The sequence below is a fragment of the Bactrocera latifrons genome, unplaced genomic scaffold (genome assembly GCF_001853355.1).
Source record: "Bactrocera latifrons isolate USDA-ARS-PBARC rearing strain unplaced genomic scaffold, ASM185335v1 scaffold_121, whole genome shotgun sequence".
NCBI lineage: Eukaryota > Metazoa > Arthropoda > Insecta > Diptera > Tephritidae > Bactrocera > Bactrocera latifrons.
The window spans coordinates 148,698-164,435 of record NW_017534642.1 but is presented as its reverse complement, the minus strand read 5'-3'; the positions used below and the strand labels follow the sequence as shown (position 1 = coordinate 164,435).

The following is a 15,738-nucleotide window of genomic DNA, read 5'->3' as shown; positions in this document are numbered from 1 at the left end:
AATTTCAGGATATTTTAGCTCTAAAAGCAATTGTACTTAAAATACTGAAAAAGAAGTCGCTGATATATGAGGGTTCTTAAAGTGATTGGAGTGACAAGATAAGGAAATGTCGTGGAAAAGTGTGCACGAGCTAGCGAAAGTATTTTTGCAATGAAGAAAGATCTTTAAGGAGCTTTTATTAGCTTTCGATGTGTTTTAAGGTAACGAACGTTTAACTAGACAAATTAGATATAACACTTTCTCTAAAACAGAGCTTTTATGAAACTTTGAATAACAGAATTGCGCTTTCACTGTGTTTCGAAGTTGAATGCTTGTGAGATTTGAAGCTTTCGATTTAACTAGAAAGTTTAACTAGACAAAGTGGTTCCATCTTCTCGTTTCGACTTCTCTTAGGAAGGTTTGCATATAGAACATAGCACAGTCTAGGAACTTCGGAGATGGGAAAAGTAAGCCTACACATGTCAAATGTGCCTTAGTGGGGTCATATGTGTCTTAAGGAACATAAGCGCTATCCTAACTATATATACCCCTCATACACCTTTCAAGAGTATTGTGATCCAACGTGTTAGCCAGTAAAACTGACGCTAGCCCAGCAACTTAGCTCCGATTTTTATTCGATCATCCTCTGCACAATCATTCATCCTCACTATGCAACTGTCACTTTTAAATCATTTATATGCGGCACCACATATTCCAGACATTCCACAAACATTTTTATTGTGCAACAAATAAGTCATGTTGCAACGGTTGTGGCAAGTGTGCTATAAAAACCCACATTTGGGAATACGAAATACACATAGAATGCCTGCAACTGTTTGGGGTACATATGTAGATATGTACAGGATAGCTTCGCAAGTATTTGTGTCACCCCATTCGGCATATTGCATGTGGCACAGTCAAGCGATAGCTGGCTCGCATATCCCGCCAACAATATTGCCACACAATCCATTTGTCGCTCTTCAGCTCTTCTCTCCACTCCAAAATGCGCAATGAAATTTTTCACATATTTGCTTTGCATTGCATTCCATAGAGTTACATAATACAAACATATGGGAGCCGAATATATTTCACTTTAGTTTGAGCTACTAACACAAATAAGTCGTTATATTGCCGCAATGCTTCAATGGACGCACTCGCAGCTTACATACGGTGCATATGTATGCATTGCGGCGTTGCTTTGTACTTTTTCTCGGTATTTTATGGGTTAGAAATGAAAATGCCAACATGTGAGTGCAAAAAAAGCAAACACCATTTATTGTATGCCTGTATGTGTGGCGGTATTGTCCTCGAGCGGCAAGCGCAATATTCCTAACACGCAATTAACCTCCTTCTTTTCGCCTGGAAAGCGTTTGCTTATGTGTGGGGGCAGAGTTGCAGTAGTTAACCGAGTTTGTCTGAAACCGCTGTTGAGAGTTCTGTGAAGTGGGGCAGGCATACACTTAACTACCAGAACTCGATTATATGTACATATATGTATGCTGCATTCTTGGCTGAACTTCTCATACCATTTTTGATGCACCCCTTGTTTTTATCCAACAGGTTTGAAGACAATACTCTGGAGATTGCATGAGAACTTTTTTCCGGTAGAAAAACTATCGATGCTTTCTACTGTCTTCCTGCATAGTAATCCAATCTTTATACCCTTGCGGTTGACTAAGGCTTTGATTATTTTTTATTACCGAGGTGGTGTAGATTCGTTAGGGTTTGAGTTTAGTACGGTTGGCTTAAGATTTTCTCGGGCCTTTAGATCTCTCAGCTGGTTGTTGTTCTGCAATATGGTTTGGGAACTCCTGACCAACATTAGAGTGACGAATACCTTCAGCTGGGATTGTTTCTTGCCATTTTTCGCTCTGAGATATTCTTATGCCCCTAATGCCAAGCTCCACGAGAGTTTTAAGTAAGAATGGCAGCACAAAAATCACGAATATACCGAAAACCGTCAAACGTGTCTATCTCATACAGGGTTTATAAGTAATAGGACTGATTTTCTTCCGCCACGACTGTACTTCGGAGCGTGCGGGCTCAGACTGGATTCAGTAGAGCGCGTTCCTAACTAACGAACGTGCGGCTGGCGACTCAGGATAAACATTTTCGCGCGTGGCCCCCAATTTTTGAATAACGTAATCATAGGTGACGAGTCATGGATCTCCGAGTAGGATCCCGAGACAAAGAAGTAATTTTCCGAATAGCACACGCCAGCGTCTTCTCGCCCAAAAAAGGTAAACATGATCAAATCCAAAGGGAAATGATGGCATCGTCCACCATGAATTGAATTTTGAAAATTATTAAAGAAAATAGCAACCATTGGTTCAATAAATTTGAATTTAATCGACTGAGTCTTATTAATTTTCGGACAAACCCTTTAGCTTATTTTTAAGTTTCCGATTTTTTTGTAGTTTTTCATATTTCTATTCACTTTTAAAATTGCTGGTAGCTTTTTTATATCTGAAATGCACATTTCCTTCCTTATACATTTTCGAAGGGCGTGATTTGGTTACGAACACCCTTTTAGTTTACATATTTTATTATTTCCAGTTAAGTGGTGTCAATTCCACCGCACCATCTCTAATATTTTATTCACGATACATATTTCATGCCCTCATCTCGTTACAAGCATTGAACCGCACTACAACTTCATGGTATCATTTATATTAAAAAAATTAGTCGCGTTCGGTTTCAGCTAATTTTTCATTGTTCAGCAGCTTAGACGTTTACTACTTCCCATTTTTCAACCAATTCCATTGTACATGGGTATTTATACTTTCTTTTTCGCCTCCAACTAGCCACCGCAGCCAGTTGTCTGTTGCCAACGCGAATACCCGCGACCTCTCAAGTGCCGCGCTCGACCGCTTTTGTCACACAGAATAGTTTAGTAGCTCCTCACTTATGGTAGTGTAGTCGCCTGCCGGTCTACCCCCGGCCCCCTTGTCAACCGCTTTTGTATGCTCCATTTTTATTCCCTTTCGCTCGATGTTTGCATAATGCGGTTTATTGTGTGCGCCATTGCTATGACTACACTGTGCTTAACGGAAAATGAAGGCGACAACATCGCGAAACTTTCGAGTGTGGGCAAGGGCCAGGCAAAGGAGCCAGCATTGCATGCTCGTGTGTCCAAACACCACACTCGCTACTTAACTGCTCGCTTCGTTCGTTTTGTTGCTTATTCAGCTGACATTTACTGTTATTTACACAACACACGCACACACATATGCGCTCGTATTTACCGTAAATTTTTGCATGTAAATTAGTGCTTGACCTGGTGGGGCCGCCAATGCCGCAGCCGATTGTGCTGGTGGATTGGCTGAGTGGCAAATTAACGTGTTTCGAATGTGGCAACAAAGGAAAGGTCGTTGATTATTGATTTTTTAATTAAAAGTAAAACAAACTACGAGCGAATGAGCAGGCGAGCAGCTGTTCGCTGGGAAAGCGGAGTGGCCGAGCGAAATACTGAATGGCGAAGTGAAAGCGAAACTCTCTTTGTACTGTTGGCTGACAGAGGGGATGAGCGCTCACCTATTTATATTTACTAGGCCGCTTACTTCCCCCTCTAACTGTCAGGTAATTAAATCGTAATACGAGACATGTCACAATTTAAAGCATTTTGGCTAATCCGTGTAATTGAATGACGAGTTGGTGGTTGGAATTAATGATTGGAGCTAGGAGAGATCGGATATTTGTATGGCAATTATATAAGTGCAGATTCATGGAACATAGCTTACAGAGTCATAGTCTGTCTACAGATCGACGTAGCATTTTGAATTTTTCAAAAAATTTATTAAGGCGGTTAACATCAATAACCATCTCAATATCTGTCTAGCAAAAGTCGGAAAATAGATGACAATATGATTCCACTTCGCTTTCCGGCATACAGCTTTGGAGAAGAAGGCCCGAAAGTCAGAACACGTGCGTTTGCGGCGTGATTTTTATGGTTAACTTTGAGCTAGAGGTTCCAGCAGCTGCACAAGTTCTGATTGTTAACCAGCGCGTTCTGAACTCAGCGGGGTCCAAAAGTCCTATTCCAGAACTCAAGAAGAGATCTGGAAACCTACTCATTTGGAAACGGCCCGCAATCTCATCGGCTTTGCAGTTTACGACGATTCCGCTAATGAGGTTAAAATCGCTTGGTCATTCAACTCTGAGGCCAGTATCTCACTATCGTTATGTACAAAAAAAAAAGTGTATCTCTCTTTAGGTAAGCAGGAAAAATCTTTTTTTTTATACTCAGAAACTTATTTGTGGCTTTATCAGCACATAATTGGAACAGTTGGTTTCGAAAACACTTTTGACCCACTTTCGCGGGTTCGGCATTAATTTGGCGAACTCATTTTAACAGCGCTAGATAAGCCGACGAGATTGGAACTGTCAAGTGAAACAGTGAAAACATCTCATTTATAAATATGCAATGTCTTTCATGGTCCAATTCACAGTTTTCATGCGAAGCCGAAAGTTGCCGTCAAGTGATGTTGGATCAGCCGCAACTATCAGCGACGGACAGCAGCTGTTTACGAAATTCGCTTTCGTTCGCGCAAAACTAAAAACAGACACTCAGCAGAATTGCGAAAATAAATGTGCGAAGTTTGTGTAAATTCGGTGTTGCACTCAAAGCTTTGTGGGGGATAAGGTTGACACGCGCCTGCCGAGAAACTCTGTAAACAAACAAGCCGACAGGAGCTGGTTATTTGCTTGGGACAGCCTCAAGAAGGCGCTGGAGGTGGTTGAGCGCAGAAAGCAATACCGTTATTACTGTCGTTAAGCAATTCTTCACAAGGCAAACACACATACGCACTTTTCTATTTGTGGGCCACGCACTGAAGGTTTTCAGCTCCTTGTCTGTCGCACTTGGGTGGCTCTCAGGCTAAGTGGCACGCCGGCTCGAGTGCCGTTTAATATTAATGAGCACCGCACACACGCGGTGGCACACGCATATATGGCAAGAAATTTGCGAGCATGCGTTTGCATATGGGGTGGCATCCGCTTTCATTGCTGGCTTACACATGTTCTGCGATTTTCGCTTAATGACGTCAGCTGCACGACCAAAGGGAGGTAGTGAAAGCATAAAAGAAAAAAGATTGTTGTACTATAAAACAGCACAGGCATCAGACGTCAGACGTCAGTGCCGACATGCGCGGTGAAAGAGAATGTCGCATTGTCGCAATTTGTTTGTCGGAAAACAATTAAAGTTGTGCGATTTCTTTTCGCGTCAAAGCTTTTGCGGCGCTTTAATTGCCGTTGTTGGTCGCAGTCCATATCCTATTAGATACGGCCACAGATGAAGTTGTCGCCGTGGCAACTCCGAAAATTAATTTGGGGTGCATCTAGCGACTGTTGATGTAAAAGTCGGCAGTGCCTATTATAATCACGACTGCTTTGATATTAAAAAGGGAAGTTAACCAGATTTGTTGAAAAAACAGTTGGTTGTATCATCAATATAGTTCTTGAATGCAGAAAAATTCCGTAGAACCACACACATCCTTATTGAAGGAGGCGTCAAACCGCAGGTGCCGTATTTAGTCTATCATTAGACCCATAGTGCTGTTAAGTGGTACATAACCCAGCAAGTCAGTTGATTTGGTAAAACACCTGATTATTTTCCACCTTAAATGCCCAATGTTCCCAGCATTGCGAGCCGTGGAATAGGTCCGTTCTCATCCGGCTGAAGGCTGGGCATTTGTCAACTGTTCCATGGTCTCATCATTTTTCGCGCCCGCTCTGCATTTCGCTGAATCCACTTTCCCCACTTTCTGATGTTGGGATCTTAGGGTAGGTTGCTGTGATAACCACTACAGTGTTAAAAAACTCGGTTTGGCCTAGAAGTAGGAGCTTTTCGGTCTGTCCACCATTAACACTACCCGAAAGAAATTTTGTGTTGAAGCAAGTCTTGAAGGAGCTGAACGGCCTAGGGCAGCTTAGGTGAATTGTGTCTGCCGCTACCCCGGAGTGACTCTTTCATTTCCTTCTATTTTGGTATTCAGATGATATTAACCAAGTTACTAAAAATCTAGTTACTGTCTATTTTGGTTAGAGCAGAAGCAATCAATTTCGGCCTGAAGGACTGGTTTTGTAGTCAGTTAGTTTGAAGCTACCTTCTGTGTACGCAATACTACAGAAAAAAATTGAATCTGATCCTATTTAACCCTTAGAGACGTCAGTGACTATGTTGATTTCGGCGTTGGGATTGTCGAGCACAGAACTATGGGTCCAATCTTCCTCACTTGGGCATGAAAACGATGTGTTTGGTACTTTGTGGGTCTCTTTTTATCGGAGAACGTAGAAGCTTTCGTTGCCAAATTTGGCCCTCAGATTCATCTGCACGGAAAGACAAGCAAAGGAAAGCTCACGCACGCCTCGGGGAAGGCGGTATTTGAATTTTGAAACACCGATTCCTCTATTAAGAAAACCAAAGATAAGTTTTGCTCTCAGTTTGCGCCCTCACTTTAGCGAGGAAGAGTGTATGCTAGAATTAGTGGCATTTGCTTTTAATACTTTTGCTTTTTATTTCAGTTTAATCGACTTTGTTGGGCGTTTGTTTTTATTTTCACTTTAGTTTCTCTCGCCACTTTGTCGGTGGAGGTTGCCGCAAGGTCTTTACCATTTCACTGTTGGCTGTGGCGGGTCGAGTGCGCGGAAGGTGAGCATACTTCAAGGCGCCTGGGCGTATGAGTGCTATTACTATTAATGTTACTGTGGCTTACAATATTTTCATCACACACGGCTGCAGCTAAGGGGCTGCATGCGAGTTTGGCGTGGCTTAATCACGAATTTAGAAGTTAGAAATTATTATTATTACTATTACTTTTACGACTGACATTGTAGTGGCTAATGCACTGTGTTGCCCGGTCCAAGCTCATAATTGTGCCAAAAGTGCCTTGTTTAAGGCCTTCGCCCGCCGAAATATCATTTGAGCAAAGCATTTGCGTGCTTTATTTCCATAAACGGCTGGTTTTTGGTGAATTGTATCATAAAGTTAGCATACTTTTATGAGCAGAGAATGAATATTTATTTGCAACTTTTGATTTACCGACTAGAAAAGTATTCCTTAAGTAGATTAGTACGGTAACGGGTGAAGCTCAGCAATAAAATGGCTTGGCTTATAGGCATATTTTGGGGTCACCGTTTCTCCCCATAACTTTACTAAGTAGGTGCTACGTAGATGAGAGAATGAAAATGCGAACAAAAGAGAAGGCATTGGTTGCTTTACGTAGTTTTAAAGGAGCTATACGGAAACGATGTGGACTTTCACCAAGAGTTGTGTCTGGCTTCTACGAAACCGTACTCAAATCAAGGCTCTCGGCTATCAAACTCCGTGAAGACGGACACATAAGGGGTCTCAGATAACTTGAACCAGAACGCCGCGGAGTCTACTACTAGGGTGCATGATCTCACTAACAGCAGCTTTAAGCTACTTCTATGTTAAATTTGTCTAGGTGCCTTTCCACAGCGGAATTGTTGGAAACTACAAAGTCATTGAGCTCGCTAGAAAGGGCACCCTTACCCATATCCCATTAGGATGGGAACGATCAGGTGTTGTACTATTTTCGTGCACTCCAGTTCTGGATCTGTGGGCCTCGCATGAGCTCAGCAAGCGTTGGTCAGCAACCAACTCTTTTAGCGTTGCGAAAAGCTTCGATCGCCGGATTAAGGTTTCAGGTTGAAGCAACTTGCTTGCCATATGTCGGTATGTTTGGAGACTGCTCAGATATTTTAGTGTTCGAATCTCCTTTTTTGCCACCGTATTAAATGCCTATGGGAAACGGCTCTGAAAATTTAATTCCTGCCATTTTGGTCGCTTATGCATTAAAAATTGAGTACGTAATTAGATAAGTTCGTGAAGGCGAAACTCTGCAACGAAAATATTACTTGCAACATCAACTTAGTCAACTTGTAACTTTTTGTGTGCGCGCGCTTATGCGTCCGTAATCCCCATGCTGCATCAATGTTGCATTTTTGCTGCACAAATTAAAAGTTTTTACCACACACTTTCGTTTTCCACTCCGACTCCTCACCTGCTCCCCTCTTTAATTTCGCATTATGCCGCGACGTGGCGGGGCGTGTAAATTGCGGCTATCGAACGCTGTTGTTGCATAATGTGAACTGGTGCAACGCACAAGTTACTTTCTATTATTGCAACTTTAGTGCTTGCGGTAGCGGTTCCGTGCAACATGTCGCTGTCACAATGTCTAAATAATTAACAAATTAGTTGCTGCTCTCATTATAATTCCAGATGCCGGTAATTATAAAAACAAGACGAGTTGCGTGAAGAACTCAGTATGAGGCAGGCGCAGGTGAGAGGGCAGAGGGGTACTTTTATGTGGCAAAAGTTGTAAAAATAGTTAAAGAAACAATTCACTTAAGACAACAATGGCGATCAGACAATTGTCTCAGCAGCAAATTTGCAGCTTCGGAAGACTTAGAGGCATTAGGGGAGAGAGGTGCGGTTGTTCACTCGCTTTATGAATAACAATAAAAGTGAAGAAGGGCAGATTTTCGCTAATTAATACAAAATATGGAGTGCATTGTGTGATAAGCCCTAGGACCTTTGCAGTATTTTAGTCGCAACTGAACAATTTTTTTAATTTAACTTACAGAATATTTAGCCGCTCTTCATGTATACCTAGAGAACAGTGGCCAGTCGAATTGGCTTTGCTAAGAGTCAGTATTTCGGAGAAGCTGTTACGGCTCACTCTGTGCCAGAAGCATCTCGTAGACGCATAAGTTCTGGTGGTTGACCGGCGGTTGGTGAGCTCACTGGAAGTCGAAAGGTTCAACTCCAGAATGCAAGAAGATAATGGATAAGCGGTCCCTTCCAATTTGATGAAATTGGCTTTATAGTTCTCAACGATGATGATGAAATGATTGAAAACTCTCCTGTGAAAAAGCTCACTGAAACTATTCTTCAACCGCCCATAAATCATTATTCATTAAACTACGATTTCATAGATCTAAGACACCACTTTGCATGAGAGAGCACACCTCTTCACGATTGCTCCACTAAGAGAGTGTGGGGTATTCTTCACCCTCTCCTCGATTCCATGAGAGTTTCACATTCAGAATAAGCCCCAAGTACTGCACTTACTCTCAGTAGCTATGGTCTATGTTTACAAATAGAAGCTCTGTTCTAGGATACAATCTAACACTTTTGCTCCGTATTGAATTAATTAATAAAGATATTATGAAGGAATCATTGATATCTGTGAGTCCTCTTTTTATGTCAATCTGCGGATTAATGTGACGTGATCTCGGCCTTGCTTGACTATTTTATGGTCAGCGATTTTTAGATTTCTGTCGTCTTGAGTCTTCAAAAGAGTTTACTGTCGGTTCGGCTGTGGTAAGGAGTTTAATGCATCTACACTTTTCCCCTATAAAAAGTCTTATTGCTCATATCATCGCCTGGATTTTTATTCGCCAACTTTTCCAATGCGCACCGTTGCTTTTTAATTGAAAACAAATGTGCTTTGTATCTTTCGTTCTTATTTGTGCCATACCATAATGCCACCCTTCCTTGTGTTCCAGTTTACATTTACTCACACACATTGGCTGCTGCTTTGACTTCCATTTCGCTTACCGTCGCGCGGTGTTGCAGCCTTTCCAAGCTTACTTTTCGCTTTCGACACCTCAAAGCTGCGTTGCGCACAAAGTCGCGCCAAAAAATTTACGAAGACAACCAAAACAAGAAAAAGAAAGGCGCTGTTGTAGTTGCGGCATATTCGTCGCCTCGCCTTGTCCGCCGACCGTTTGCGGCGCGGCGTTGCGTCGTTGATATCGTAATTAAGATTTTGTTGCTGTAATTACTTTGTAATTTTATGTACTCGCCTTTAAACCGCGCGAATATTTTGTGTTGGTTGCTTTGACGCGGTGAGGATGCAGACACTTGGTTGCTTCTTCTTATATGCGAAAGCTCGGAAAGACGGAAATGGCAGAAAAATGAAACTGCAATAACGATTAAGACAGTAAGTGTATGTGTGTGGGTAAGTCCGGTCTGCGTGCACGATAGCTAACGTAATTACTATTCTTCCCACACATTTCAGCTGGTGTTCATTTCCTTTAGGCGACACCATCAAATACCCACAGCATATTGTACAGCTGAGCTTAGACTACAAACAATAAAAGTGCGCTACGTTCATCGTCGTAAAGTGACCAATTGGCTAGGTCCCTAATTTATATTAGTAAACACACTCCACAGTAGTAGAGAACCCAAAAACAAATCAAAATTTCTTGATCACTTGGAGTAAAAACATGGCTGAGGTTCAGTAAGAAAGAAAGTTGAGCTCGGCTTTCCATAGAGGTTCTCGATAGAGGTTATGTCGAAGGTTTCATCCAAAATCGATGGATTTTATTGGTAAAGGTAACTGTGATACCCCAAAATTCATCAAAGTGCCTCACGTCATAGATCGACGAAGCGTTTGAGCATACCACAAATTTATTAAGACGGCTAATATCATTCCCATCCACTTAGCTAGGTTCTTCCAAGGTATCTCTCCCGAATAAATCAGTTAATATCAGTGTGGCAAAAAACAAACGGGAAATAGAGGACAGAGGAAAGTGACCAGATGATTCTACCTTCCTGCAGAGAGCTTTGGTAAACAGCGTCCAACAAAATATGCAGTCAGAATACCAATAATCGGAAAACCAACTCGCTTCCAGTCGGATGTATTTGAGTTAAGGAAGCCGGGGTGACCGGGTTTGCAGTTTCCCTTGATTCCTCTAGGACCGGGCACCCAGACAATTCGAACATTGAAAATGCTTGAAGCTGTTGTTAATGTGTACTTTTCTTCTTATTCCAAAGTTCCTAAACTTTCAAGGTCCAGAAATTTTAAGAAAATGTCACATTTTTCGAAACAGACTAACACAGCAAACATCTCGATCTAGAATTTGAGTAACATTTTGACAAATTTTTCCTCACAATAATAAACTCAGCCCCAAAGTGCTTTCCCCTTTCCGTTCGGGCGAGACATGATTCACACCGAAAGTTGAGTAATAGTCTTTTAACTACAGTCTAATAGTCTGAGTGAATGGAACAAACAGATATATGTTTTTATTAATTTCATACTTTAGTTGTTTCGGTAAGACCTTTTCCCAAAACTCATTTCCTAAACGCCGAGTAGCAAACTGATAACAGCTCTCACATCTTATTGATAAGCATATTTGATACCATTTCAACAACCAATTAGTTACTCATTAGTCAATCAAGAAAAGTTTGTCTTCGACAGTTTTGATGAAAGTCAAAGTTTTGCAGGAAAAAAGTCAAAGTTTTTCAGAGAAAAAGGTAGGAAAGGAAGAAAGAAAAGTGCAGTTGGATTCAACTGGAGTTGAAAGAGATAAGTAAGGCACGTTAGACTTGCTCTTAATGTTGCATATGTGATGGTCTGAGAAGGCAATTAGATAGGGGATCGAGAAGCAAAACATCGTTCCTTTTATTTTAAATTTATTTTTCTCTTTTACTAATTCAAAAATTCGGAGATTTTGAACCGCCGAAGAAAATGCAAAAATCAGCAAAAGAAAGTAAATAAAATTATTTTGCGAATATACAAAAATCACAACAGGACGGTGTTAATACGAATAGCAAAGTTTTTTTTTCTTTTTAAACCCATTAGAAAAACTTTTGTCTACAAATATAAAGTTCTGCCGAAAGCGAAAGTTTATGCCTTTGCGCTGCACGGCCACAGCGTTCGGTCGCACGTGACGTATGAGTGACCAGCACGTGCTGGTGAAGCGCACGCCAGTTGCCCAACTAACTGAGGTGTATATGCCAGCAGGCATGGCTGTTTGTGTGTGTGTACGCGGGCGTGTGTGTCGGCCAGAAGGTGCGCTCGTTCAACATAATTTATTTTATTTTCCAATTAAACTATGAACTGACCGCAGGATCGGCCGCCGCTGCTTGGCCGAAATGGCAGAAAAACAGGTTCGCGGGTGAAAAATAACGGGTCAGGCAGGTGGTCAGTTGATGCTTGCTGTCTGACAGTCGGCATAATTGCATTGATTGATGTGATTTTCAGCCAGTTAACGCTGTTTCGGTTGATTTCTTGTTTGGCGGCAGCCCACTTGCATGTGTGTGTGTGTGTGCGTTAACAATCTTTGCGGCAATCAAAACGTAATTTGTAGCCTTGTCATTGTTGTTGTTGGTGTAATGCTGACACCGCTGTACGCGTGCTTGCGTCAAGCATGATAAATGAAAGCCAAACAGCAAGCAAATCAAAATAAACAACCGTTTGTGCGTGTGCGCATATATGCACGAGCACGCTGCTTTGGTATGCGTGAGGGTCACTGGCTGCACTCGCACAGCATTAATCAATTCCTCTGTATATTTGCATTGGCTGTACAGTTATTTTTAATGTCATTTTTCGCTTTTTTCCCCGTCTTCTCCTTGCAGATCACATGGAATTTCAGCAGTACATACTATCATATATACCGTTATGCACACGTAAATGATTGTAAAACAACAACAACATGATATGCTGCTGCAGCAGAACAAGCGATAATTGAAATGAAAGTGTGCGCCAAGCAAAAGCAAAAAGGATTACGGCACATTTCCATTAAAATACGAAAAGTGTGAGTCTGTGTGTGTGTGCTAAAGCGCTTGCATATGCCTGCGACACAAAAGCGAAAAGCGTGTAGAAATGCAAAGTGAAAAAGTGAATAAAAAATTGCAGGCAAACTATAAATAAAGGCAAAGCGAGCGTTGTGTAAATGAATTTTCATTGCCGCGCCGAAATGTATGCTACAAAAAGCGTGTAAATGCTAAAGTGTCTGGCGATTGTGCACTTTTCCATTGTTAAACTTCATAGGAAGTTAAAATACATTTGCGCACCAAATGACAAACAATAAAAATTACAACAACAGCACCAGTGCAAAAGTGTAAGCGTTTAATTGAAAAGTGTGAGTTGGCATAGTCGTGCAAAAAAAATAAAAAACAACGAAAGGAAAGAGAAAATGTGTCGCCTTTGTGCTTTTGAAGTGAAACAGAAGCCATGAAATGACAAACGAAAAAAAAGAGGAATTGAAGATAAGGTAGAGCTTGACAAAGCAAGTCTAAAATAACCGTGTGAGAATAAATGCCATAAAGCTTAACAGATCTAAAACAAAAATAGTGGCAACGGACACACTAAAGATTAACACAAAAATAAGTGCCGTTTTTAAAAACTGTTTATTTTAAATCTGTTTAAGGCAAGCAATGCAGCTGCCGCATGCGTTGATAACAGCAAAATATGCAACAGTAAAGTTCTCATACCCCGGCAACGGTACACTGTTCAAACGCATTTGTCTTGCTGTCTGACTGGGAGCAGATATAAATAAAAAAATATAAATAATAATAACCAAAAAAATAGGAATATACGTAGCATACATTTTGGCGCGCGTCCCTGGTAAAATTTCGAGAAAATAAACTCACGCGTAATTTATCATGCTTTATTGCCAACCCGCTGCGTGCGGCGCTAAAATTTATTCCTTTTCGTTGTACGGCAGTTCGTTTTATTGTTGTTGTTATTAATGTTATTTTTGCCAACATCAGCAAAGACGCGCAGACGCGCAGAAGTTAACGAAGCTTTTTTTTATCAGCGGTCGCTGTTGTTGCCGCAGCCGTCGTCGTTACCGTCGCCTACTTGCCACACGACGCCTAATTTTGTGTCAACTCTAAGTGTCGTTTATTTGTTTAATATAAAAAAACGTTTCTTTGTTGTTGTTAAATATTATGGTAGAATGTGTTAATGTATTAAATTTTTTGTTGTTGTAATCTTCCCGGCTGCTGTCACATTCGCGATGCTATTGTTGTTGTAAAGGTACGAAAACAACGCAAGCAAAATGCCTGGCGGACGTCGAGGACTTGTTGCACCGCAGAACACATTCCTGGAGAACATCATACGGCGCTCGAACTCACAACGTAAGTGCCCAGTTAGAAGTGACATTTTATTTTTAGCTAAATATAAGAAAATCAGTGTAAAAACAACATTCTTGAGTGGCTAATAGAGCTTTGTTTACTTCCAAATGAAAAACTGAAGGATTTTAGATAACTCCTAAATGTATGCTTCTGAAGGGGTTATGATTTCCTTGCTATCGCTTATGCTTTATCAGAAGAGCTGAAGTTGATAAACAGCCCAATTTTAAATTCAATATAAGATAGAGGAAGAACAGAATCAAAGAAGTAAACAAGAGATGAGTTCAGTAAGGAAATTAATTCATAATGTATTTCATATTGCCAAACACTTTAAATTAATTTAAAAGAAAACAAATATAATAGCGCTGAATGATCTGCGTTAATAGAGTTACTTGCAATACATATAAAACGAAGTGACTGCACACTGCTGAATTGATTGGAACTGTGCTGAATAGCGCTAAGAATGAGATTTTTCTTAATATTTGAAAATCAGAAAATTCGAAGAGAAGTTCTTACCATTTTCAGTTGTAAAATCTTCAAAAATTAGGATATTTTGTGGTAATAAGGGAACTGAATTGGGCGAAATGTGATATTTTGCAGTAATAAGGGAGTTGAATTGCGATAAATGTGAGGTAAGTGTTCAAAAACGTACTTAATGTGCATTGCTGAATCGCTTGAACCTGCGCTGAATAGCGCTTACAATAATATTATTATAAATATGCGAATATTTTGTCGGATAATTCAAAAATTTAGCGCAAGTCTGCATTTTAGATAAATTTTTGGCACATCAAAATTAAGTTCCTACCATTTACAGTTGCAAAATCTTCAAAACCTAATCGACTTAGCTTGGAAAATACTCGTAAGAATTCAGAAAAATTTAAAAGAAATATCTTGTGTATTTTATGTAACTTCCATGCATCCAGGCTTCTATATAATGACATATTTCGAGATTGTTTAAATTGTCCCAGTGCGTCAAATGTTGCCCACATGAGCGAAATAAACTGCAAAAACATAGCTATGGACTTCATGCGTCTTATTTGTAGCTATTCGGAAGAGTAAGAAAATAAAGCGGATAGAGCAAAATTCCAGCGAAATCACATTTATGTCAGTACTTGACATGCAACATGTATTGAGGCAGATAAATAAATAAAACAGTAAAAAGCTGCACAGGTGCGTAGACGAGAGCGTGCCACACAGGCAGACACAGCCACTAAGCTGGATTAAGTGCTTTTTGAACTGTCAAGTTGCCAGCGCGCTGACAGTTAGAAAAACCGCATGGAAGCGCTCTGCGGTCGAGCTATATTTACACAGGTGAACTACTTGCAACATGCCACATGCATGTGTGTACCTCTGTGTGCGCCGTAAGGCTGTAATATGAAGTGATTCCATTAATGTTGAGCGGATTATGAACGGAAAAGTTTTATGCGCATCGGGCGGAGTTTAGAAGGCACGGTGCGTGAAATGCGCAAAAGCAATCAATTATATTTAGAAGATTGTTCAAAGTGCATAAAAAAATTGACGAATTTAATAATGTGGATACTCAATAACGAAAAAGTTTGCTTCTAGATCGAAAAAATTACTTTTTCAAGCGCCTTCTGTGCTCTCCTTTGTATAAAGCCATCTGATGGAGTGCCACTTTTTGTTGCTTTTGTTGTCCAGCCAATAAATTCGGTGATCTGATACTTTCGCTATCAACACGTTGCACAAACAGCGCGCCTAGTTCGTAGCAAAAAATGTCATAGCGACAAAAAAGTGCGCAGGCAAAAATATGTTGCAACAACCGCTTACAGTGCAACTCCAGCATAGTGATGGTACTCTAAGCTGGCTGCAGTGCGCTCTGCTAACAAAGTTAGTTGTATGCTTTGTTTTTT

The 15,738-nt window shown here is 40.7% G+C and overlaps 2 protein-coding genes across 3 annotated transcripts in view; one reads left to right on the top strand and one right to left on the bottom strand.

Annotated features, from left to right (window-relative positions):
* The window catches only part of LOC108978401 (probable 4-coumarate--CoA ligase 3), a 145,132-nt gene that overhangs the window by 30,802 nt on the left and 98,592 nt on the right, over positions 1-15,738 (bottom strand). The window lies entirely within an intron of this gene.
* Positions 13,795-15,738, top strand: part of LOC108978399 (potassium voltage-gated channel protein eag) — a 58,434-nt gene continuing 56,490 nt past the window's right edge. For both annotated transcript variants that reach the window (XM_018948656.1, XM_018948655.1), the window contains exon 1: positions 13,795-13,873. In XM_018948656.1, coding sequence (XP_018804201.1) covers positions 13,795-13,873 — 79 coding nt within the window. The remainder of the gene's footprint in view (positions 13,874-15,738) is intronic.